Raw genomic sequence first — 25680 nt, 5'->3', positions numbered from 1 at the left:
AAGGGCAGTCTGTACAGTGCCCGTGACAAAAATAATGGATGCCTTTAAATTTAGCACTGTAGAAATTAAGTACTCCTACAAGACTGTTGTCTTGCTTGTATAATGAGAGCACACAACCACATGTGCTGGTCCTCTAAGAGAATCTTTAATGATCAACCATTATAAGAAATGTCGCAAACAGCAACAATGTGTTCAAGCTTGAACTTAGTTTTTCAACTCACTGGTATTTCCTGTACTAAACTTCACCCAAATTCCCAATCTGGATCACAATAATGTGTCGGCTGTTCTGGTTGTGCTTATATAGCATTGTTCAAAACAGTAAATTCACTCCAATAGATAACCACCACATGAGCCGATTTTTTTATTAGCATAAAAACCCACAAAATTTAATATGCTTTGGAACTCACCGAGACGCACTTCTGGACAAGCAGGCCAGCAGTGCGCCCAGTCACATGAACACAAAAACAGCACTACTGTATGCAAGACGTGCCTGTTGAGCCAGAAAAATAAGCCTAAATAACACATACAATATATACCAGCCATGCAAAACAGCACGACTGTGAGTGTAAAAAAAGGAACTGCATTACCAGAATATTCATACTGTAGTATCAGTAAGACTGCACTTCACCATGCTGCCAGCACAAGCTGCAGCTTTCAGCAAGTTTGGATCGATCATAACATGCTCGTGCAGACAAGCTTGATGCCTTTCATCAGAATTGCAGGCACTGTTGTCACAATACCATTCAAAAACTGCGCTGAAAAATTCTTAGTAGCACAGCTAATTGCAGCATTTTTATGGTTGCGCTTTATATATTACTAAACACATCAAAATGCATTCTGCAATTAGTTGGGACATTAATTGCAGTGACTAAGGATGATTTCATGTCATCCCTCAGAGTACAAAGAAAATGTTTTCTGCATTTTACACCAATGCAGTCCAAACTTATATATTATGCATAACATTATTTCTTGCATTTGTTTGTGGTTTTTGTGCATTTTAACGCTGCATTTGCAAATGCTTTTAATGCACTAAGCAGCAGCACACAACAGCAGACGTTCGCGTGCTACTCAGACAGTAACAACAACAACACACTACAACAACAATTTTTTAGGCAGCTCTTCAAGTACTACAAGACTAGATTGATGGCTCTTCCAAGCACACCTGAAAAAAGCAGAAAATTTTTCAGTTCATACAGCAAGTAAAGTCTCATTTTCCTCTCACCATGCGAAAAGTCAACTGTTCAGTTTTCGGTCCTAGCTTACTAAACTGTAGGTTACATTTCTGGTGGTTGATGGCTGACCATGCAGCTCAACACGTGAGAGTTTACGACAAACTGGCATCCAGTCATAAGTGTAAAAAAAGGAAAACCCTTATCTTCATGAAATGCTCTTACACGATTTACAGGAACTAAGCTCTAGTGGTTGTGTGGATACACAAGCCATTCTTCCTGCATGAGAATTTCATTGTGGAGACAAACAACTCACCGAGGTTTTTAGTCTACATGGTCATGTTCAGACACACTCGAAGGCTGCTCAGGAGGTCTTCGCGTTGGAGGGACGGCTGTAGAAAGTGAAAAGAATGGTTACTTGCAAGCTTTTAGAGGTGCTGTTTATGGTACGTCACTCCTGCTTTTGCAGTTGTATTCTTACACTAAAGCTTCTACACAACAATGAAGCTGTTTGAAAGAATTCTTTCCTTACCACGCCATAGGCTATCGGGCATATATTACTGATGTTTTGAACGTGCCACCAAAAATTCAAGACTGCGCTCTTGGACAAGCTGCACCATCTAGTTTGCTTCTATAAAGGCATCTCTTTGGTTTCAGTTTTTTTTTTTTTCTAACGAGAGGCGGCGACGTGAAAACTGAAACTTTGACCAGACGTAGTCTGCTGGTCGCGGATCACAGCGTCCGTTTTGTTGCGCGCTCCTCAAAGGCAAAAGGCTGTACAGAGCACTTAGGTCGGTTTTTATGCTGTCTTTTTTTTATTTAGAGCAGCGGTGGTGAGTTAGACAACCATGTGAATGATCGCATTTCAGTTTTGATTGCAAACATTGTCTCAGAGGCCTGGGACATCAGTGCTTGCTCGCACGTGTTTCATTTTACCATTCATGTTGTATTTTATGTAGTGTGCTTGACTTGTAAATGATGAGAGTGGGTTTTATTTGGTGATTTCGGGTTTTTGGAACACACTGCAAAGATATTTTACCATATGTGCCAGCAGATTTTTCTACTATTATAATGTCAAGGAAGGCCATGCCCCCTTTTCACCTACAGAATCCATTCGCTACCCACTGAAAGGAAAAAAATGGACAAAAGTAGGAACTGCAAGTTCTACTATAAAAAACAAAACGCAGAACAAGTGTAATGTGCACCATATCCCATATCTACTTCCACTTCATGACCTTAGATGACTACTTTCTCTAGTGGCACAGCAGTCACATTACATAATTTGAAAGACCACGGAAAGTGCAGTGTGTTATGTATACGCAGCTGAAAATGACAAGAATGGTAGCTAAGAACATGCGCAACGTTTTGTATATTTCAATTTTTTTTTTGCAACCAACTCCTGGCTCAGTGCAGTGCTTATTTTTATTTTGCTTGTATTCTTTTTTGTTTTTGTGTTTACCAGCATATTTGTGCACACAACTGGCATTTTTTTCGTTCTGATATATAATCAATAAGCTAGTGTTTGATGTATAACAATGCACAGTGTATTTAGCACTTTGTGAAGAAATAATTTTTTATTTTAAGACACTCAAAGTCGCTCATTGTTCGCGGTAAGGAAAGAGTTAAGCTCATGGGTGATCCTCGGCCATTATTTCACTGCATTGAACAACAGCCACTACCGGGTTGACACTGCAACAGATTCTAAGGAGGAGGAAAGTGGTTGTACACGAGCACTACCTATTTTGCAAACTCTGTAATACAGATGCAGTGTGGCAGTCCTTCCGTTTTTGCTCAGTTAAAAAAGAAGAATGCAGGGTTGACCATAGGTGGGTTAACTTTACACATCAGCAAATGCAGTGCATGCCTACTATTGCCTCATTGTGCAGTTGAGGCACTGTGTACGCATTTGTACACTCGTCCTGAATTATGTCAAATCCTCATACAGAAAATGCAATGTTCATGAAATGTACACACTAAAATAAAGCACAGAAATGTGCGAAGTCATCTGCAGAACCGCTAAGTGAAGCATACGAAATTAATGCAGAAAATAGATTTTAAGATATAAATGCCTTCCTATTTTAAGGTAGCTATGGTATGGCTACAGTCAGTGCAATTTTGCTTTGTTTGTTTTGCAAAAATGAGTGCTTTAAAATGGTTAAATTATGCTGATTTATTTAGATAACGAAGTCTTTCGGCATGAATGAGCTCAAAAGGCAGCATAATTAAGACCTTGAAACCAGTGTTGAGTCACGGTGAGGAGACAAAATGCATAATTAAGCATCTGGAAGGATGAAAATTTTCTTTCGTTCAATCTTGGCATGATCGTAAGTAAATCTGATAATTTTAACATGTTTCCCAATTGGGATAATTTGTGCCTGCAGGAGATATTAGAACCGTATTTTTTTGAAATATGGTCCCCCTTGACCCGTAGCCCTTGCTAAGATTAATGTAAGAGGCTCAAATGGATAAAAAGAATGTTCATGGCTAAATGTGAAAAACACTTTTCGAACTTGTGCAACTAATTCATCCAGGGCTGTTCATTTCTTTTTCTTTTTTTCATGTGTGCTGGCTGCCTTTCCACTGGAATTGCCGCCACATTTTTGTGGCAGTGGCCATCACAGATCATTATTGCTGTAATGGTTTGGCAGCATGATCTTAATTGGCTGGCTTCTGGCTGTGCACATCTAGCAACGACAGTACATGTATGCTACTTCAACACCAACTTACACACGCATATGTGACTTATCAAGATTTTCCTGGAAAGAGGAAGTATACTGGGAGATGGAGACTTTATGGGCTGTAAAATACAGTAATGCAGCTGGCTACCACATCAACTGCCTGACAGTTATGCGCATACTGTGTAATAAATGATGCACTGCTTAACTGACATACCAGTGGCCACAAGGAAATGAGTGCTCACAGTGCATGCACCGGCAAGCTCTTTGAAGTGCACAAACTCTGCAGTATGTTCTGGGTCAGACACTCACGCCAAAACCAGTGGTTTATCTTGTCAGCAATGATGTACACAACAAATATGGACCCCGAGCAGCAGCCGATGAAGATGGGCAGCAGTGCCGGCGACATGTACTCAAGAACAGGATACACCCACATGTCGTACACCAATCCGAGGTATGTGATCCTGTAAGAAATAAGCATTCAGCAAGCTGCAAGGACAAACCTGCGTGTATCACAGGCAGTTACCGAAGCGTTGCAAGAGCAATTTGGTGCATGCAAGTCGATGCATGGAAGCAATGGAAGCACTTGTGCACGAAAACACAAGTACACTGCTGAATCAAGCACCAACTTCCAGGCTTGTTACAAAGTGCCTGCTGCTGCACTATGGAACAATACCATTCTGTCTCTTGCGTTTCCGTTGTTTGCAGTGCAATAAGCATGAAATACTTATGGTGTCTTGAACCAGGTTTTCAGCCAAGCGTTTTCACAGTCTCCCGAACCTGGCCCAATAGCAATTTGTCACAAGTCATCAGATAATGAAGTAGATAAGACTGCAACCTTTAATTTCCAAGACTCCCTCTATGAAGTGAGCCATGCATGTGTCCAATGGAGGTGATGCTTCTGGCAGAGCATGCAGCACGTGTTGAAGAAGGAAAAAAATGTGCTCAGAGTTCACAGTAAGAACCACAACAATGATTGCATGAGCACGCTACGGATGAGCACAGCAAAGGATGGCTACAAACATGGATGCTCACAGTAATGCTGTTCAATTGTCTTCTATGAACAGTGCACAGGAATGCGAGGTAGAGACAAAAAGCTTGACATCCAAGAGCTGTCCCTGACATATAATGCTTAGTTCTGGAACTGAGTATGCGAAAGGCCATAATATTTTTGGATACATCTGCCCTACCACTCCTATGACGTGCTTATGATGGAAAGAGACAGTGCTGTATTAATTTCATGTTTTGGCTGCACCGGCCTTGGCAGCAACTTGGATATGCTTGCTTTATATTACAATGTGCAACTAATGAATTCAAGCTAAATATTTCGGCACCTTATGTATGCCTCACTGCACCTTTCCTTCCAAATGAAAAGGTGCATTCCCATAAATTTTCTAACTCTGCATTGCTTACTAGCATGCATTGTATGAAATGCACAACCTGCCCACAAAGTTTTAATCATGTGGTGAGAGCCCAGTATGGACAGCACATAAACACACAGCACCACTACAGAAGCACCTTCAACACCAACGGAAACAAGAGCTAGGGCTGATGGATAGCATGAAATCGACTTTCAGGCAACAGAATGCTCTGTGCAATAGAAAGTGTGACTATATATTTGCAGGCAGGTCAGAAGCTGTTGCAATTCTGTTTTTTCATGAGTGAGGGTTATACTGTCACATAATCGTCACTTCGTGCCTATTCCACAATCCAAACACTACCAGTAAGCTGGAACAGATTAAGATACAGGAACTGAGCCACTGTTGAAGTGGCTAGAAGTAATAAGAGTTTGAAACACTTCATAACATGACAACTCACGACATTTTATAGCGCAAGCAACAAAAGGATGTGGCTTCATGCTTTAAGCAGCCAGCTCCATTTCAATGTTACTTAAACATCTGAACTATCAGGGCCTGACAGAAGGATGAACTTAATAAGCAAGCATAATGGGCAATGACAACCAGAATTACCAGTGCAAAGAAAGCTCCCGCTGAACTTCATGCTACTCTAAAATGATGGCAGGGCACGGCAAATATGACAGACGAACCATGCCAGACTAGGATGGATCACTGCTGAAGTTGTCATTCTGCAAGTGAAGTGTTTTACAGACTAACATAAAGCAAGCATCAAGTTGTCTAACATGCCATCCTTTGCAAGAAGTGCCCAATCATTGACAACATGCCTGCTGTCAACAAGGAGGCTCTATGCTGGACACCAGCAGCATGATCCTGCCCACGGCTCCAAACTTCCTGCTAATAATGCAAGGTGAGGTGCCAGGCGGGTCATAGACAAAAAAAAAAAAAACACATCATCACTCGTTATCCCAGAAGGCTCGAGCAGGATTTCAAGGATTTATCACCTCAATGGCATGGCTTTCAGTAGACAAGGAAGCAAGTATCATTCAAAGTAAACACAGTTCCAGGACATACATTAAAACTACAAGTGCAGATTTCTAGTGGACTTCTGTTCTGTACTGCTCAGAAATGTTTCAAACCAACATGACACAATAAATACTGTTGAATCGTTTTACAGTAAAGGTGCCTTTGTTGACTGGAAATAAGGCTTTGCTGATAGCTTAGTAATTAATGCTTGCAAGTGTTGTTTCTAAGCTCTGCATTATTTATAATGGTATCTGTATCATTTGTAATGATTAAAAAGCAGTGTTAACCCTGTCCAAGCACAACAAGGCCTGCATTGAAACATATAAAATAAAAGCGTAAGAAAAACGCCACACAGCAAGTCCTCAAAATAATAAAGAAAAAACGTGGTACTATTCTCCTGGCTTGTGAAATAAACTACAAGCTGTTACAGGGGATAACTGGGCATGCAACAAGTAACGAACGTGGCTGGCTAAACTTCTCACAGACTGATAAAATGAAAGCCTTGCAAAAAAGTAACATTTGCAACCTTACAACTGAAGCTGTTTGCTTTGAATTACGAGCCTTGTGGAGCAATTTCTGATCAAGCGTTTTTAACAGCGCTTAAAGGGACACTAAAGCAAATTTCACACATAGTCCATTTGCTTCCAGAAGTGGAGTCGTTGCAACTGGTGACATCACTTTCGATATCTTTACAACAATGCTAATGGGCATGTAGTGGCTGGTATTAGAAGCTGTCTACTGTCATGCTGGCATACGTAACAGACATGGCCAAACTTTGTCGGGTCCTGTCTGGCAATTTTGGAGTTACTGGTATATAACTTTCTGCATCCTTTCTGCACTTCATACAAGAATAGAAGTTATGAAACAAGGCATCAGGTTAAAATACCCGTTTGTTTGCAAGATGCAGCTGTAATGGAAACTGACTTTAATGTCCCTTCAGTGTGGCTTGTTTCTGGGCGATTAGATGCAATTATAAAATGACATCAAACTAGGCCCCATGCAATAGATTTATTACTGCAAATTGCAAACAATACTGTTTCCAAGAGGTTAAGCCTACTGCAAAACACAACTCTACCACTAATTAGCAATACTGTTTTATCTTTCAGGCTGCAGAGCTGGAAACAGGTGATGCCCATGAAAGTGGAGCCCGCCTAAAGCCCGACAGTTCACCAGGAGCCGACCCTTTGAGCCTGAGCAACCCTGACGACAAGCAAGCCACTTGCAATTCTCACAACCAGGAGTCGGGCACCAACCATCTGAGCCTGAGCAGTCCTGATGACGAGGAAGACACTTGCAACCGTCTTGACCAGGATGACATGTCAGAAGAAAAATGCGACAGCCCAGCTTCCCAGACCACAACGCAGTGCAACGCATTTAACAAAGATCTGTGCGCAATTTTTTCATTAGAGGACATTCCGTTAGAAAGCATACCCCTTCCTGATGGACCATACATCCCCCCTGAAGCTCAGCAGCTTGAGCCTTGCAGCTCCCCGCCAAAACTACAGTCTGAAGCTGGTGCAGCAAAACCGAACGTTGAACAGCAAAACTATGCAGTGGGGCAGCGGGAGCAGGATGGAGCACTGGAACAACCACTCCCACACCAAGACGCTGCCTCAGACCTCAGGGACTCCATCTCTGAGTCAGCTGCAAAGGTGGCGGCTCAAGATCAGACAGAGACACGCAAGGAAACTAAGCCAGTAGATCTTCAAAGACGAGCACCAAGCCTGAAAACAGATTCTAAAGGAATGGTTCCAAGTGAACAGCAGGCTTCTGTTGAGACAGAAAAGTCATCACAACTCGAACTGCCACCATGCGATAACTGGTCTACATCGAATAGATCAGGCTTTAACTTTAAGCAACAAGTTGCTGAAAGCAGCACATCACAGCACAAACATGAAGAAAAAGTTCCTGTGCTTAGCGCAGAGCAGCAGGGTTTTCAGCAAAAAGATAGGCAGAGTGGGCTAGTGCAACCATCAGACTCAAACAGCGTCAAAGCAAGGCTTAAGAAACTGAGAAGAGAAAGCATCATATCAGTGCTTAATAATGAGCAGCTGAAAATTACGCCCAAAATTGTTGCCACCACCCAGTCTTCTGAAACAGGGCATGATGGTGCTTTACTGTGCAAGCAAGCATGGAGTGAAATTCTGACGTCTCAGAAGGACACTGCGTGCGTCACATGCGACAGCAAAACAGCACTGGCGAAGCAATCAAAGCAGGCTCAAAGCAACGAGGGTAGCATTGATAAAGCAGAGCCTCATGGTTGCCAGTCCTCACCAAAACTGAAAACTCCTCGGTGCTCACAGTCTGATGGCAAACCTTGCCCCCAGCCTTCTGCTGATGTAGTCCAGCAGCAGCCTAAGACAGCAGGGCACAGCCGAACCACTGCTGGGCATCGCAAGTGGGATCGGTTTTTGCGCCAACAAATACACGAGAACGTTGTTACGCAGCTCATGCCTGGGTATTTATTGTTTGGCAATAAGATTGTGGATCCGGCACCTCCGGTGCGGCCTCCAACCACAGAGGAGGCTAAGAGCAGTCCAGCACAGCTAAATAGTCAGTCAGGTGAAAAATGTAAGGATGATGGAGGATTTCAGTCTGCCCCTCCAAAGCACCCAGTGGATTTCACGACAAAGGCTGCAGCAGGGCAAAACTGGTTGTCAGAAAACTCAAACTCACAAACTGAAGTTAACAGAAGCAATGGCGCAGAGTCCAAGCCTTCCTCTAAATGCATGCGATTGGCCAATGGCACGAGACAGAGGAAATCAAGTGAAGCTGAACAGTCGGTAAAACCTGCATCAATGAACAAGGACAAAGCAAAGCACGGTGGTCATTCTTCAGTGGAATCTCGGGCACAAGGAACTGTTAGTAAACACGAAAGAATTCCTGCTGAATCACCAACGAGAGATACAGGTGCATGTGCTGCAACATCGAAAGTGCCTCTACAAAGCCAAGAAAATGTACCGCAGGAAGAGTCAAGCAATGTTTTGCACAAGCAAACTGAGGAATGCACTTCAGGACAGCCTGAGACACTTGTCACTCCAATACCAAAACAAGTCTCAGTGCTAGATGAAATCAATTCTCAGCCTGCATTAACGACAGGCAAAACGCTATACCGCCAAGTTGAACCGGAGGGTACTTTGTCTCTGAAGAAGAAAGAGGAACATGAAGACATCGTCCCGGTGAAAACCGCAGAAGACAAATCTCTAGAACTCGTACAGTTTGTACAGCAAGACACGGATAATCCTTGTCAACAAGCAGAGCACATGTCGTTCAGGAAGGTACATGAGGAGATGCTTGCCGAGGAACCTGAGCCTGAGGAACCTTTGCCGAAGTCCGAGGAACCTGAAACACCTTTGTTAGCAGAAAACACAAACATAACAGTGACTGCCGCACTAGGCAATGTACAAAGCACATCAGCTTCACTCAGCAGTGAGAACAGAACCAGCAGCAGTTGGCAAGACATCAGTGTTCAGCATGAATGCCTTGAGAAGAACACTAAACTTAGCCTTGGTGGCACGGTAGCAAGCCAACTGGGAACTGGGTCTCCTCAACTGCGTGCAGAGTCTGACCTACTTCAAAGTCAAAGCTACACGTGTGAGTCAAATGCTGCAGCAAGCTTTAGTGCTTTGCAAGATTCAGATGGTATCGCACCTTTGTCCATACAGGCAGTTAAACCAGAGTGCAGACCAGGCGTGCCACTCTCAAGGGATAGTCAAATAGGAGTTAGCCAGGAAGCACACACCATCCCCGAAAAGGCGCAGAAAGAAGGCCTCCCCTCAGAACCTCAGCTTGCAACACTGAAGGAGCTTTCAGAGCACGTCGTGCTCACTGAATGTTGCTCAGGACAAGTGTGCACACACACACAACAGCCACCAGAACTGTCAAGTGAACATCAGGAGGAGGAAATAGATTCCAAGACTGTGCAATGCTATGCATCTGAGGCAGCGAAACAAACAATAGAATTGACAACGCCTGAAGTGAGTTTAACAAACAATGATGCCACGTCCACTGAAGCTGAGTCTGATGGCATGCCATCCATGAAGCACGAAATTGTCAAAGCTCCATGTACTCCTCCATCAAATAAAGCGCAGGAAATTGATATTGAGACTGAAGAATCTGAAATAACAAAAGAAACAACTGAATTTGCATCACCTAAAGTGAGCTTAAGAAATGATGGTGGTGCTTCCCATGAAGCTGAATCAGATGGCATTTCACCTTCGAATGAAGAAAGGGAGTCTGCATCATCAGAGAATAATGACATCGATATCAAGATATCAATGTTGCCTTCAGGGGATGGCGAGATGAAGCCCCAGGAACTGCAGCGCACAGGTATCTTTAATGGACCAAACAAGGAGGTGACTGCTGTATCAGATAGCAATGAAGCACAGTCAATTCAGCAAGAGCCAACTCTAGAAGAGCAGCAGCCTAATTCTAGTCAGCATGATGTCTCCAGACACACAGACCCACATTGCTCTCTTCAGTCTGTCGGCAATGAGAACAGCAAGTTCACCTTGCTCGAGTCACTGTTGAGCCATGAGCAGGCTGAACAGCCTGCAGTCAGAAAACCTGAGCAGCCCATGCTCTGCTTCCCAATAGAAAACCTAGATGCTCAACAAAGTCTAAATGAACCGCCTCCTGAAATAAACAAAGCAGGTGCTTATGGTGAGGTTAGCAGTGACCAACATCAAGATGTGATGGTCACCCAGTCCGAGGCTTTGTTGTCAAAAGACACTGAAGCCAAAAGTGCACCAGCATGTCTGAATGAAGAGGTAACTTTTGGACAAATAGAGCTGCAGAGAGACCCTACTGAACCGAGCGGTGATGACGCAGAAAAGTTCGTGCAACCTGCACTTGATGTTGAGGGAGAACAACCTCAGCGACAGATTGCCGTTATGGAATATGAGAATTTGCCTGCGAGCCTGCCAGTGAAAACTGTGGAAATTGGAAATACACAGCCTCTTCTCAGCCAGATGCAAACAACCATTGAGAAAATTGGCATGAGTGACGACCACACTACAGAGAGTGCATATTCTAGTACCAACTATTATATTACAACCAAAACGTACGAGTCTGATAAGGGCATTGCCACTGGAATGGTCTGTCCGATCACAGATCACTCATTGGAGGATGTTCAAGCAGTTAAAACATCATTACCCTCTACCCAAGAGGAATCAGTTATTGAGCAAAGAGATGCTGAGAGTAACCGTACAGTTGAGCAGCTTGGACGTGGCTGTAGCTACGAATTCATGCAGCCTGAATTAAGACAAGACCAACTAAAGGACGATAGCATTGAACAAAATGTGTCCTTAACACCACTGTCAGAAAATTATGAAGACAAGAATGCAGTACAACTTATGAGCCAGAAGCAAAGAAGCTTTGACAATGTTCTCATGGAAAGCCCAAATTACTTTGGGTATCAGTCAAATAAACCCCGATCTGACAAACTTCAGGACGACGTTAATGAAAATGTAAACCTCTCTGTGTTGCAAGTGGCCAAAGGTGTTGAAGCAGGAAAAACAGTATTACTTTTAAGTCAGGCACAAATGACAGGGGCCGAAGAGGCACACCAAGACAGCACTCTCTCAGGAGCAAACACAAATCAGCTTGCATATGAGCCTGTGCTTGAAGATGCAGTGAAGCAAGTTCAAGTTCAAAAGGTTGCTACTTATAACAGAGATCAAGATTCATTCGTAAAACAGCTACCAGAAGATAATGGCAATGGAACAGTAGCCTTACCGCCTAACCAATTGTTAGCAGACAAAAAACAGACAGAGCTCAGCAGCGATATCACAGAAGGGCGCAGAAATGACTCAAGTCATGAGTCTGCATTCGCAAATGAGTTGGAAAATCTACCAGAAGCATCTGCTGGTAATAAGCAAAACCTGACGGCGATATCGCCAGGAGTAAATGTAGAAACTGAAACTACACTGTTGCTGTTGGTGCAAAAGCAGGAAAGCAGTGAGCAGACAAATGTGGATGGACTTGTTACAGATGGTGCAGATGACTCCACTTGTCAGCACGCATTTGCAGATAAAAGTGAACAGCATCAAGCAGACTCACTTAGCACAGAGCAAGATTTCTCTGCTACGCTGTCGCTGAAAGACGAAGCGGAAAGTACACCGTTAGCCTTGATAAAGAAAGGGGTAAGCAATGAGCACACCGATATGGACAGTGCTAGCATTGAAGAAACGAATGCTTCCATCAGTGAACAAGCACATGAGTTTAGAACGAATGTACTTGCAAAAAATGCTGTTGCCAGTGATAACAAGGATCTCAGCTTTCCTCAACAACTTGAAGATTATGGAGCTGAAATGCCACTGCTAAATTTGGCTGACAAAATTGAAGGAGCTGGTGAATCAATCTACCGTAAAAATGATGAAAATAACTGCAGTGATGAGGCTAAGGTGCAATCCTGGGACGAAGTGGACAGCTCTGTTGTTAAGCATGAAAAGCAGCCTACGTTAGCTCTCCAAGACGAGCAAGTTTCAGTCCATGCAATGCAAGCAGTTGTTCTGTCAGCCTACGACCAGTGTCAAGGTGGCGCCCGAGAACATGAAACAAATGAGGACAGCGTGCAAGCCCTGCGGACTGCTGTAAATCCAGAGGATATTGAAGTTGCCTCAGTAGTTGAAGTTTCAGCTGAACAGACTTTACTTTCAGCCAGCATTTCAGTTCAAGACGGCTGTTACCAGTCTGAGGAGTGCCAACAGGAGCTAGCAGTAACTGAACAAGAGAGTTGGACAGTTAGCACTGCTGAGGGCGAAACCGGGTCTGCCAGTTACGCAGCTAGTAATCCTGTCTTGTCACCCTCAACTCCTGAGCAGGTTCCTGTGACAATTCTTGTAGAATCACAGAAGACAGAGGAGGGTGCTGCTAAGCATGCTGTTGAGGGGGAAGTGCAAAGCAGTACTCCTGCAGAAAGAAGTGATGTGGCGCCCAGCTCGCCATTTAACAACGCTCCGCTCTCTCCCCTAATGCCTGGGGCTGAAAATAGCGATACTAGCACTGCCTACGGTGATGCTCACCACCAAGAAGTGCCTAATGAGCCTCAAAATGAGCAGCAGGCACAACCAACTTGCCCTCCCAACAGAAGCGACTTCCCTTGCCAACAGCACACAGCAGGCAGAGAGCTGGAGGCAGCAGTCTTAAAACAAACACCACCATCAGTTGCTTATGAAGAATGTATCAATCCAGCAAACCCAGCCCTGCCACCACCAAGACTACATGGAGACCCACATATTGATCAAAAAGTGTTGGTTTTAACCTCAGGCTGTGGCTACGCTAAAGGCACTAAAACATTAACTGCACAGCACACTGAAAGTTCGATCTTGCTGCCACCATCGGAAGCCAGTGCAGGGTTATTCAATGGGCGCTCTGCACTGCAGACACCTTTGGGACAGGCTGGTGTTGAGGCACCCAGCTCACACAGTCTTGGAAGAACAGAATCTGTGCAAATTATGTTGTCAGTTCCAAACACTGTCGCATCACACTCACTGCCAATGGAGGTTGAACAACAGCTCACAGAGCCAACGGAGCGAACAGAGACCACAGACAAAGACGCACCCGAAGACGAGAATGCAGAAAGTCAAGATCTAGTCCAGAAGATGCTGTCATTAGGCAAGCAACCAGCCACACATGGGCCACTAGAGCATCTTTCATCAGAGTCATCAGTCCTTTCCAAGCATAGTCAAACGCCACCTCACAGCCCCCCCTCACCACCTTCACCCAAAGAGCACAAGTTAACAATGGCTTCCGCAGCACCCAAACGCAGGGCCAGAAAGTCATCAGCACACTTTCAAGCAGACACCAAACCAGAGACGCAATCATTGAGGAGATCAACGAGAAGCAAGAAACCGCCAGAACGATTTTGTCCTTAACAACTGCATGCTTGCAGCAACCAGACAGCAAACATCAATTCATTGAAACCTGTAAAGCACTGTGGCATGAAAAACACAGCACGCATCTCTTGAATTATTCCTTAAAAGTGGTCAGTTCCATGTGCTCGTCAATCTTTAACAATGCTACACTTTGAGCACAGCATTACTCGCAGATCATGGAGCTGAAACTCATTTTCTTGACCTAAATTGGCACTTCATAAAAAAAAAAAGATTGAGTACAGTCTCCACTACACTAATACCAGGGACCAAATGAATCCACTACGGTACCTGTGAATGCACTTCATCACTTAGCTTCTGTCGTACATGCAAGCAGTACCCACTTCTGCGGCCTCGCTGTAACTGTGTTTGTACTGTCCATACGATTTGACTTTAAATAAACTAATAAACTCATTGTCAGACAATCTGAGGCTGTCCAGTACTTATGCCCAATATTATTTGCATGGCTACCAAGAGCTCTTTGTAACTGATCATACATCATATGTTAGAAAACACGTTTTGAGGTCGACTATCTGCCGTCATAAATGCAGGTGTATTCTTATGTATACAAGCCAAGCACGACACAGGACATTTGCATGGGCAGGAGTCAGTTATTTAAGCCGCGTACCATGAGAGACACCTCCAAGTCAAAAACACTAGCTGAAATGTGCTCTGCATCTGCAAGCGACATTGAAAACAATCAAGCATTTAGTTAGTTCAGGTTGGTTAAATTATGGCAGGAACATCACTCGTGCTCAGGAATGCAAGGGAGAAAAAATTGGAGGGGACACCTAAGCTCCGCCTTTGGAGTATGATGCGATAGTGTAATAGGTTAATTCCCCTATATATGCAGGTCATTCTCTACATTCATAGATCGCTGGGAGTCCTCATGCCCCTCCTGGTGCTGTGGTGAGACGTTTTTTTTTTTTTTTTCCAAATGGGCAAGGTTTTTCAGAAATTCGCATATAAGCTCATTGGTGTGGCCCTCCCCACAGTAATCTTTAGTAAAAGGTGAAAGGTAAGTGCATATATAAGGTGAGGTTAAGCAATGCGTCACTGGCCTGCGATGGCAGGTGCTCCCAGCGGTGGGCCCTGTATGGCCCAGGTTGCTTTCTGAGTGAACAATCATTAATTTAACTGCCACCCACCACGGTGGGCAGTTTGCTCGCTATCCATAGGGCAGGTTGTGATGATGTCTCAAGGTCACGTGACTATAGGTGGCCCACCTGCCCCCTAGGTTGCTTTCTGGGGACCACCTGCCAGAGCCATGCAAGCGAGTTTTCGCTCACAATGCTGACGACACCAGGTTTTCTGGTGAAAGGGCCTTTAATGCTATCAAGTTAAAATGTCAGCAATTTGCAGATTCAGTGCAGTCAGATCATGCCTGACCAAGCAGCAGTGAGGGGTGAATACAAACAAGCTGCTCGGTGTACAGCTACGATACACAAGTGCTGGCTGACTAAACCTTAATGAGCTAATAGATCCATCTGTTATCTGTTAGCCTTCACACAACACAAGGTACTATACGGGAATTATGAGGATGAACTTTGTTGGGCACTTTTCAAGGAAAAAGCATTTCAACTTCAATGAAAGCAATGCTGCATTCTTTATTCTCTGATGAGTGCTTGATTCTGAAATGCTGTTTTCACTTGGATATTCAAGTTTAGTTTGTGTAGCGGTTTGAGGGATGGGGCGTGGGATCATAGATGGGTAAACTGCGGTAAGTACTTTTTGACACCACAGCCAACATGTGAACCATTTAGCAGTGTCTCTCTGCACCTCTGCACGTGGATAGGCCAAATACCTGGAATGTTTGTGCATTCTGAAAACCACTACTTGAAGCCCTGTTTGCAGTAGCAGCTCTTATTTCTCTCACAAACATTTCAGACAGAGAAATGGAGAAACATAAAGCTCAAAATGAAAGCTGTTAGCATGTGCTTGAGTCCCCAAAACTGAAATGACAAAAAAAAAAAATTTGCTGTTATCATACAGTTTGGTTTCGTCTGTGTCTTTGAGGCACATAACGGTCACACCTAGAGCATCTATCCAAGCTCTGTTCCCCTAAAAAAAAAAAATGAACTTAAAATTGATCTGAAATCTGGCACACAGGCTATCAAATTGCACCTGCTGTACAGGAAGAAGAGGAGATAGAATAATCTTTATTATTAGTATTATTTAGATTGGGTTGCAAGCGGAGCCAAGTATCTTCATCTTCTGATTTTCCAGAAATGAAAATGAAACCTGGTTTTTCAGGAAAGGAAATTGTGTAGTATCTGTCTCGCATATCTCTCGAAGAACCACATAAGAGGGGATAAAGGAGGGAGTGAGAGAAGAAAGGAAAAAGAAATGGGGGGGGGGGGGGGGGGGGGGGGTTGTAGTAAAGGGCTCTGGAATAATTTCGACCACCTGGGCACCTTAACGTGCACTGACATTGCACAGCACATGAGCGCCTTTTGCGTTTAACCTCCACTGAAATGCGGCCGCCGGAGCCGGATTCGAACCCGGGAACTCTGGCTCACTGCTGAGATTATTGCTTAATGATTAATATTGTTGAAACGCACTAATGTAGACTATGACAATTACTCTTCCATACGGTACCAGAAGCAGTCCACATGATGATACTATACGCGTTCTCAGTAGGCAACATGAAGCCAGAGTACACACAAAGGAAATTTTTATTTGTTGTTGCATCGTAGCAGTGACACAAATAGCCTGAAGCCACATTCCTGCTAGTGCCATCTGGTAGCCAGGACTTTTGTACACTTAATTCATTCATAGCATATAGTTTAATCGCGGGGCATTTAAAGAGCATATAAAACAAACTTCTGGTCATGCCCATTAGTCCGTTCTGCTATTGTTCGTACAGCACAACACAGCATGTAAAGCTTGCAATCCATGACACCAGATGCCGCTAATGCAAGTATACCTTCATTCACTGATTCCTTTGGCGTAAACAGCTGCTTGTGTGCTTGCGCTAATGCAGTTTTTTCCAGCCTGTATGTTTTCACTACACAATTTGCAAACCTTTATTTGCCTAATTAAGTACTTGTACATGCAGAGCGAGTTTTGGGCAGAAGACGAACTCACCACCCAACATAGGCGCAGACTAGTATGAATATGGTGCGGAACCCATCTCTCTTTTGGGGCACAACATGGTAGACTAGCTTGGCTTCAAGCAGTGCGAAGAACGAAATGTTGGTGTGCTGAAAGCAACAACAATGTCTTACCAACTCGAGAAGCAAACAGGCAGAGACATCAGACAGAAAAGAGATGTTCGCAATGTCTAGTTTTAAAGAAAGAACAACTAGGCCAGGATATTTTTGCAGTACAGAGTACAACCGAAATTGTGGTTTTTCTTTGCATAAAAATGCTGTTTATTTACAGGCTTGTAGTACATGACTTCATAAGAAATTAAAGCGAGTCACATTACAGGTAAATTTTAAGACAGACACTGAATTACATCTAAAACCAAGTGGAAGACATGCCCCATGAGTTCGACAGTGAATAATGTAAATTCAAGCATCCTGTGATTCTAAGCATACCCTCGGCTTTAGAGGTTTATAATTCCGAGGGAAAAAAGAAAGTAGCAAAGAAGGGGCACTTACATTTATCTTGCGCATCAATTCAAAATAATAAGGAATACCTGGCTATGAATTCAAACAATGAACCAGACAGAATTTCAATGCCACTCTGCTTAATGCTTAATATTTGTTATTATTATCACCTACAGTAAGTGCTCGCCAATGCGAACTTGAAGGGACCGTAAAAAATGTTCGAATTATCGAACAATCCCGAAAAAACTGAAAGGAACCACCTGCATCACGGTAAATTTATTTAGTGCAAGATTTCACAATCATGACCTCCTTATGAGATGAGGACAGTGTGACATTGACTATTTTTCACATTTCCGTCAATGCTTTAGTGTCTGTATAGCTGTCGGGAGAACAGCTCCAAAATGTTTAAGGGTATCCCTGGCGTCCTTCAAGGTGCTACGCGGTAACGGTGGAGCCCCCTCATAAGCGGCAGCTTTGCATGTGAGGCGGAGGCAGCACCAATTGGCATCATAAACAGAGCTTAGCTGGGCTTGGTTAGCTGGCTGATGCGCAACTGACAGCCAGCCTCGTCACAGGCTTGTATAAAGCTCGCAAAAGTGTAACCGTAACTATGGCCTCCAACTATTCTCGGAGACGGGGCCGCCTGTTTTTCGTCATGCCTGCCGCTGCACCTACGTCAGAACTGCATAGGCAACTCTGCAGAATGCAATTCAGGTTTGAGTAGGGCTATTCTGACAACCACTTGCCATGGAAATCATACTTGGATGCAGCCTTCCTTCTGGAGGCCAGTCGAATTAACTGGTGCGAGGCCCGTAGCGTCCGAACTTGCAATCATCCGATGCCATAGACTTACATGAGTATTGGCCAGGACTGCGCTGGCAGTTCAAATTATCTGGATTTCTGAATTAACGTTGCGAAGAAGTTAGTGCGAATACTAAACGAAGGACAGAACAAAGGAGAGACATAGAAGACATTCTCCAGTGCGCCATTCAATACCAACTAGCCCTGCAAGCATGCTCTCCTGATCCAAATTAACGGCGTTTGAATTAGAGTTTTTACTGTACTTATTCACACTGCTGTACTGAAGTCCTTTGATACCAAAGGTTCTTTGAGAAAAACCAGTGCAAGAAATGAAGGACAAAAAAGAAAATGCTGTTCTCTGTCCTGTTTTTTTTTTTTTGCTCTTGTTCCTTGCATTATGAACCAGTGCAGTATAGCCAAATTTGCAGTCTTAAATTTTCTACAAGACAGAAGTACACGAATGCTAGAAACCAGGATAAGCCCGACTTGCACCAAAATTACTAGTGCGTCAATTTTATGGCCTTCTGTGACAGCATGACGACTGGAAAAAGGACTACTTTCCCACAAAAACAGCATCACTGGATTGCTCCTGTATGTGTGCACATTAACAAAAGATAAGAAAACAAAAGCAGCAGTCTTAACAATGCACATGTTTCAAGTGGATACGCACCGACAGCTGATTGAGCCACCCAGGATAGTAAATTGCAAGTGATCTTGGATAAATCAGCTCTCGGTCATAGAAGTACAGCGCCCAAAACAGCCCTGTCACAAACTGAAAAAAGTAGCACAGTTTAGACAGGCAGGAAAGCCAACGCCATCTGCTTGGTTTGATCGCAACACTGCTAAATTAGGGCATGGTGAAGGCATAAATACGAAAGTAAAGAGGCAACAAAATTTAATGCATCATTTTTGTGTATCGTATAAGTTGAACCTGACTTTTAGAAATGCTGGCCACTGTGCATGGATCAAACCTGCGAAATGCTGCTTGCAGTCAACATGCACACAGGTGATTAATTTTTCGTCTATTAAATGCTCAGGTCAGTGTGTCCAGTCTTTGTGAAGAATGTACAATCTTGGTAAAAAGTATTCAGGTCCCATGATTTGCTTTTCAACTATGTAATGGGGAGGCACTTGTGGCAACCATGAAGCTCTAAATGTCTGCAAAGCGATAACCCTCACCTTCAACTTTCATGACTGTTTAGTCTTCAGATGTGCTGCAAGTGCTCAGCTTTATGGGTGAAAAGCAACCCAAGTGGCTTTCAGACTTTTGGCCAAGGCTGTACATATTTCTGGAAGCCAGAGTTGCTGTCATCTAGTCTTGTGAATGGTGCAGTGATGCACAGGCTTTCTGAGTGCCCTTTACAACAATGGTACCAGTGTCTGCTTTTGAGCACAGAAGCATGTGATGATGAAAACCCGCAATTTAAAATGCTCAAAATAAAGTTACTACTAATAAAATAAAAGCAGTCTGCTGAAACTGGGAAAAGCAAATATCCCAAACAAGAACTGTAATCTATACGTTGCAAAAATGTATGCTATACAAATACGCCATACAAGCACTATGTGCTGTGCTTGGCACTTTTTGCTGTGCGCAAATGTTTGCATCAGGACAACTTATGGCTTCCACGGTGCTAAGCTGTGAACATTTATTCAAAATTTTAACTATTCACGGTACACAAATTTCAAGCAGTGGGTTGCAGGTTATGACAAAAAAAAATGGTACTATAGCGATCAAAATGTTATGGGACGCATGTTCTCGGAAATTGTTTATTGTAGCTCTGCCTGGCGACCCAGTCACACGGTATTATTACCAGCGAATAGAGCATGGACATCCCCTCATATATTGACACATTTCTGGTGAATAAACTACTTAACTGCACCAAAATAAATTTTTTCCACACACTCGTGTCCTGCAAACTTTTGATTGCAATAGTACAACAGCAGAACTTTGAACACAATGCTGCCTTTTCATAAAATTCAAATTTTTTGCATCCTAAACGAAACTGCATTGCAAAAGAAAAAGGAACCCCACTCACAATGCACGTTGGCAGTGACAGTGCAAGGAACAGGTGATCACGCAGCTGCTTGAGGAACTGCTTGTCACGTATCGGAGCAAAATCGATGAAACAGCTCAGGGTGAACATAAAGCCTTGCAATGTCTGCAACACAAGATGTCTTTGTTGTTGCTACATTGAATTCAGGCATACAAATACTCTGCAGCATGTAAATCAAGGTATAGTGCTTATCAAACTTGCTTACACAAAAAAATTTGACAACACGACACACATACGACACCTGCTACTGCAGGAGCCTTTAATTGACTGCACAGATAAAAAAACTGCACGAACACTTTTTGCTACCAGCAGTCAACTACATGCAACAAGGCTTTCTACATGACAGCAGTTTGAACCAAATGCCAAAAACTTCCACGCAGCTGCCTGAGTAATGTTCTCCCATGATAACTGGAGAAATATAACAGCCAAGCGACAAAGGTTTCATCACCATCATCATCTTCCCAGCTGCGAAACGCAAAAACGCCATGTGCCATGGGATGACATTGCATTTTAACAAATTTGAAGTTATCCACCATGGCAACTCTGTCTCTCTTTCTCCCTCCTTTTAGCCTTTCCTTCCTTCCTTCCCTAACGGTGCTGTTCAGGTGTCCTCATGTGAGTGAGGTAGTTATTGCACATTTCCCTTATTCATAACCACGAAGCCCAACCAAATGTATCCTATTGAATGATCGATTGCAGTTCTAAATGCAATACTAATAGCTGCCACATAGCTACTAACGCAGTGTTAAGCCAAAGGGATACAGCAATTCAGTGCTGCCACGGAAATACTGAACTCTCTAAGATGGCGGCATCTCATGACAAGGTAGCAAGAGAAACATATGAAGGTGGTGAAAAAAGTTTGAGTTCTCACCCGAGGGCTGCCAAGTGGCAGTACTCATCTATAGTATGTGACACTAGTCATTCATAATCATCAGCCTGGCTACACCCACTGCAGGGCAAAGGGCTCTCCCATGTCTCTCCCATTAACCCTGTCCTTTGGCAGCTGTGCCCACTGTATGCCCGAAAACTTCTTAATCTCATCTGCCCACCTAACTTCTGCCGCCCCCTGCTGCACCTGCCTTCTCTTGGAATCCACTCCATTACCCTTAAAGACCAGCGGTTATCTTGCCTTCGCATTACATGCAACATATCGGTAATGTTTTATACCTTAAGTCGTGTCCAAATGCACTTAAAGAGGGATTAGCCAAGATAATGTAAAATGCCCCAGACCTGACATGAAGTAAAGACTACTGCCGTGCACTACACATAGTTGGAAGCAGATCATACCAGGTTCCAATGAGTCAGGTATTTGTAGCGTCCAAATTTCTTGTGGGATGGGGTCCGCTGTGGAATGTCCAAGTGAACCTCGGAATAGTAGATGCAATATGCATATGTACAGAATGCAACCACATGAAACAGCTTGGTCCCCCAGTGCACCATGCTGGCAGGCTTGAGCTGACATGCATAAAGGAACAAGAAACGCAGTTAGACTGATTTATCAAATACTCATGCAATGAGAAAGTACCAACAAGTGCTTGCTGTACTGATGTCAGTTTAACCTTTCACAGCCTTGGAATGCTATCCCTTTGATCAACAAATGGCATACTTGTGGTGTCATGATTGCCATGATAAAGAACTACACACAGTATCCACTAAGCTTCCACAGTGCGTATGGTGACAAAAGCATTAGTCAAGTTTGTACGTTTTCACCGCATCCCTGGTCCCCCAACATATGGCAGGTGCAGTTCCGTCAGTGCAGGCCATATATAGTATTCTTTTGATGTTTTATCAGAACCATCAGCACTACTACAGACTTCAAGTGTGGGCGCCTGTGCAAACGTCGCAGCTAAAACTTACAAAATCACTGTGGGTGTGAGCCCAAATCACTTTTTGTGAGCTCTTGATGACCTCTCAGATAAGAAAGACCAACTAGAACTTCAGAAACGGCTGCCCAGGAAAAAAAAAACTCTTAGTTCCAATTGGGCTTTCCAATTGAAGACTCCCATTGGAATGTCTGCACAGTCAAAGAAAATCCATTGGCTTCAAATTCAATAAAATATGTTGCTGCAGTAGTTGGTTTTGCATGCCAATTTTTCTCTCTTTCGTGTGTTGTTCATTTAGCGTCTTGTTTAAAATTTAGCATGGCTTCAATTATAAAATTTCCAGTTGTGTATTTAGGTATTCCTATTCATAACACCTATAAGGTTCACTATTTGCTCCGAACTCAACTGGAGGACAAAAAGCTGAGCAAGTTATAATTCATACTGCAACAGTGCAAAAGACAAAGAATGAGGCAAGACAAACACAGCGCAGACCAACAAATGAATGCTTTATTATGAAAGATCAGATTTTTAGGTTGCAGAAAAATGAGAAAAATCAATCCACACTTCAGCAAATTAAAAAGATCACAATAAACGGTCTCAGCAAATCTCCGCGTGACACCTTTGCACATGCCGCAGCCCTTCAAACAAAAACACAAGGCGAAGATGGCACAATACACAGTCGTAGTCAATCGTGCCTTGCAAGCAGAGACTGCAGGAACGAAATGTCATTTTTATGCATACTCATGAAGCCTTTGCCACACACGCTTCACCATCTTCAGAGATAGAAAATGCATCGACCACCTCACATGAAACTTGGTAGCGATTTCAGTATAGTATCTGCTTCTTTCAAATCTGGTTGACAACCTCTGCATTCTCGGCAGTGCAGAAAACATTCAAGCTAGGTGGTTTTCCCAGCGTATCTAGATGCTCTTCTAGGCGTGTATTCACACACCACCCAGTTCGTTCTATGTATGTCTTACCGCAGGAAAGAGGAATTTCGTACAATACCCCTTCCCTGCAGGGCAGAAAAACCACTTCTCGGCAAACACTGCACCCGCTGCTGGTGTCGTTATCCATATTACCCAGCCACTCACGGACCACTGGCCAGCTATGTTCAGCTTTGAAAACTACATGCACTGCATACCTATCACCAATCTTCTTCAAATGATGGGAAACTGTATGAACATATGTGATGGCTGCAGCAGTTGTTAGTCAGTGTAGTGTTTGTCTTGCCTCGTTCTGTCTCAGTATTCTGCGTTGTTGTAGTATGGACTCTCATCTCAAGCGGCAGCTCCAGGCCAGCATGCATGACACATAAACCATAGGAACACTACAAGCCTGAAGAGGTGGCACAGCACCAAAGTGTGCAATATATCTCCACTGAGAGAACTTTTTTCTTCATGCTTATACACCCCATTCATTGGATCCTCCTCTTGGAGCCAGTGGTGCTTGTCCATTGAGTGAAGTTGTATTGAATAATCTTTTTCTTGCACTGATGGTGGAAATGACGAAAACAATTCAGCAGATTGAACTGCTATCTTTATTACAAGAATTTAGTTTGATGTTTTTTTTTTATGCAGATAGCAATATGCAGATCGCAGTCAAGGACATCATTGGCTTCCAGTTGGAATGGTAGAGCCACACTAAAACTTAAAATATGGACGCCAGAATGAGTGAGGCCTTGGCGTGTATTTTACGCGCATTGGAAGTCCAAGTTGCCCATTTCCTGACAAGGAAACTGTGACATGCGCTGGTTAACGTAAAAGGCATTCTTCCCAAAGAAAAATACCCTGGCATTTACAGCGTTTCGTGTTCCAGCTGTGACTGCGTCTACATTGGCAAGGCTAGTGATTTTGAGAGGCGCCAAGGTAGGGCACAAGTGCTGGCAACTGAAAAGAAGTTATTCCATTAATTGCCTCCACCTGAAATTAATCCACTGCTTTTGTCATCTCACTGTGAGCATCGTTTTTAGTTTTTCTTTCTCCCTTTTGGTTGGCATCCATATTTTAAGCTTTAGAATGATTGTCCCCGACCAAACGGGATTTTGTCCAACTCTCAACTTCATGATTTTGACTTTTTTAAAAAGAAAGTGCACAAGATGATGGGGACAAGCGAGAGAGACAGGACAAAGCGCTCTCTCGCTTGTCCTCGTCTTGTAGTGCGCTTTCTTTTTAGTCAAAATCATGAGCAACCAACTAGCCCAATAAACAGCCTTGTTGAGTCTCAGCTTTAATGGTAGAACCAATTCGACTGCCCAACTGGAAGTAGCTAGGAAACCGCTTGGTCTACCGAATTAGATTCACGCGTCTCACCAGTTGAGTCCATTAATATAGATTAAAATAGAATGCCCAATTCGGCCCAATGGTTTTTTTTTTTCTTGTCCGAGCTACCGCTCATCTGGATCCCAGATAGAATCCATCTGGTTCTGAATGGTTTCCAATGAGTTAAGTGTTTTAATTGTGAATTTACAAGTGGAATTTTTGGCTGGAACGGTGTCAGTTGTGTATGTTCATCAGGATAAATATATTTTACTCAAGCAGTAGCCTGCATTATAAGCGTTCAAACGTCATCTTAAGGGCTTTATGCGCATCATTGAAAAAGAGGACTTCTTACGCTAGCCTTCGTCCTTCAATGCAGCTGCACGGTTGGTGTCAAAACTGAGATCTTGAGCTCACCGGCAGAAAGCCGTGGCCAGGGTCACTGCGGCGGGTACAACGAGCTTGTGTTCACGGTGCGCGCACGGCGAGTGGTGGGGAGTGTATGGCTGCACTGGCGATATCGTTACACGTATGCTGGGAATAAGAACACAGGTGTCAAATTAGCACACGTAGGCGCATTGCAGTTGTCGGGGGCAAATCGAACAAAAAGGGTCCCCTTGCTGTTCGTCCCTTTACTTTCGTAATCGATCGCGTAATCCGACCGCACACAGCTCCGGCACCGCGTGCTCAAGTAGCGCCTCATGTGATCGGAGTCTTTTCGCTCCGTGCTCATGATTTTTGATTCTGAGCTGGGCGCGCTTTGTCACGTGGGGCGGAAAACGGTGAGCTGCAATGCTGCTAGGAACGCAGTTGACCTACCGGTTTGTCGCCTGCTTTTACGTCTTCTACAGCGCGCCGAACCAACATTCTTCTTCTTTATCGTTAATAAAAACGACACGCATCCGCCGAGACAGGCTGTGCAAATAAAAGCGCCGCTGCGTCATGCTTATGATTGTAGATCACTTCGCGCGAGCATCAATCTGACACAGCTGATAAAAACGCACGAAAAAAAAGAAGAGAAATTGCCATTCCGCGGAGGAGAGCGTAGAGGACACGAAGGAGAGCAGAAAACAAGGCGCAATAGTGGCAAT

General features: G+C 43.7%; 2 protein-coding genes across 8 annotated transcripts in view; one reads left to right on the top strand and one right to left on the bottom strand.

The window, feature by feature from the left end:
• LOC144098921 (uncharacterized) overlaps positions 1–14955 on the top strand; it is a 51734-nt gene extending 36779 nt beyond the window's left edge. Inside the window, exons 1-2 of one of the 2 annotated variants that reach the window (XM_077631879.1) lie at positions 4320–6109; positions 7332–14955. In XM_077631879.1, coding sequence (XP_077488005.1) covers positions 7542–14102 — 6561 coding nt within the window. In that variant the 5' untranslated portion in view covers positions 4320–6109; positions 7332–7541 and the 3' untranslated portion in view covers positions 14103–14955. Of the gene's footprint in view, positions 1–4319; positions 6110–7331 lie in introns of those variants that run through there. The other variant, XM_077631876.1, reaches the window with a different exon arrangement.
• On the bottom strand, positions 338–25592 carry LOC144098924 (androgen-dependent TFPI-regulating protein-like). Of its 6 annotated transcripts, none has more exons than XM_077631885.1 (9): positions 25409–25541; positions 24945–25123; positions 21796–21963; positions 20491–20613; positions 19125–19226; positions 17187–17302; positions 4157–4308; positions 1486–1561; positions 338–1162 (listed from the first exon to the last, which is right to left on the bottom strand). In XM_077631885.1, exons 3-8 carry the CDS (start codon positions 21946–21948, stop codon positions 1494–1496), a joined length of 714 nt encoding a protein of 237 aa, XP_077488011.1. In that variant the 5' UTR covers positions 21949–21963; positions 24945–25123; positions 25409–25541; the 3' UTR covers positions 338–1162; positions 1486–1493. The 6 variants fall into 6 exon arrangements, with proteins under 6 accessions (XP_077488011.1, XP_077488012.1, XP_077488013.1 ...); XM_077631886.1 differs by having other exon boundaries at positions 25007–25123; XM_077631887.1 differs by having other exon boundaries at positions 21796–21957; positions 25007–25123.
• Positions 25593–25680: the final 88 nt, after the last annotated feature.

The sequence above is a fragment of the Amblyomma americanum genome, chromosome 7 (assembly GCF_052857255.1).
Source record: "Amblyomma americanum isolate KBUSLIRL-KWMA chromosome 7, ASM5285725v1, whole genome shotgun sequence".
Classification (NCBI taxonomy): Eukaryota; Metazoa; Arthropoda; class Arachnida; order Ixodida; family Ixodidae; genus Amblyomma; species Amblyomma americanum.
Note: the sequence above shows the minus strand (reverse complement) of the source record. Positions and strands in the feature narration are given on the sequence as shown.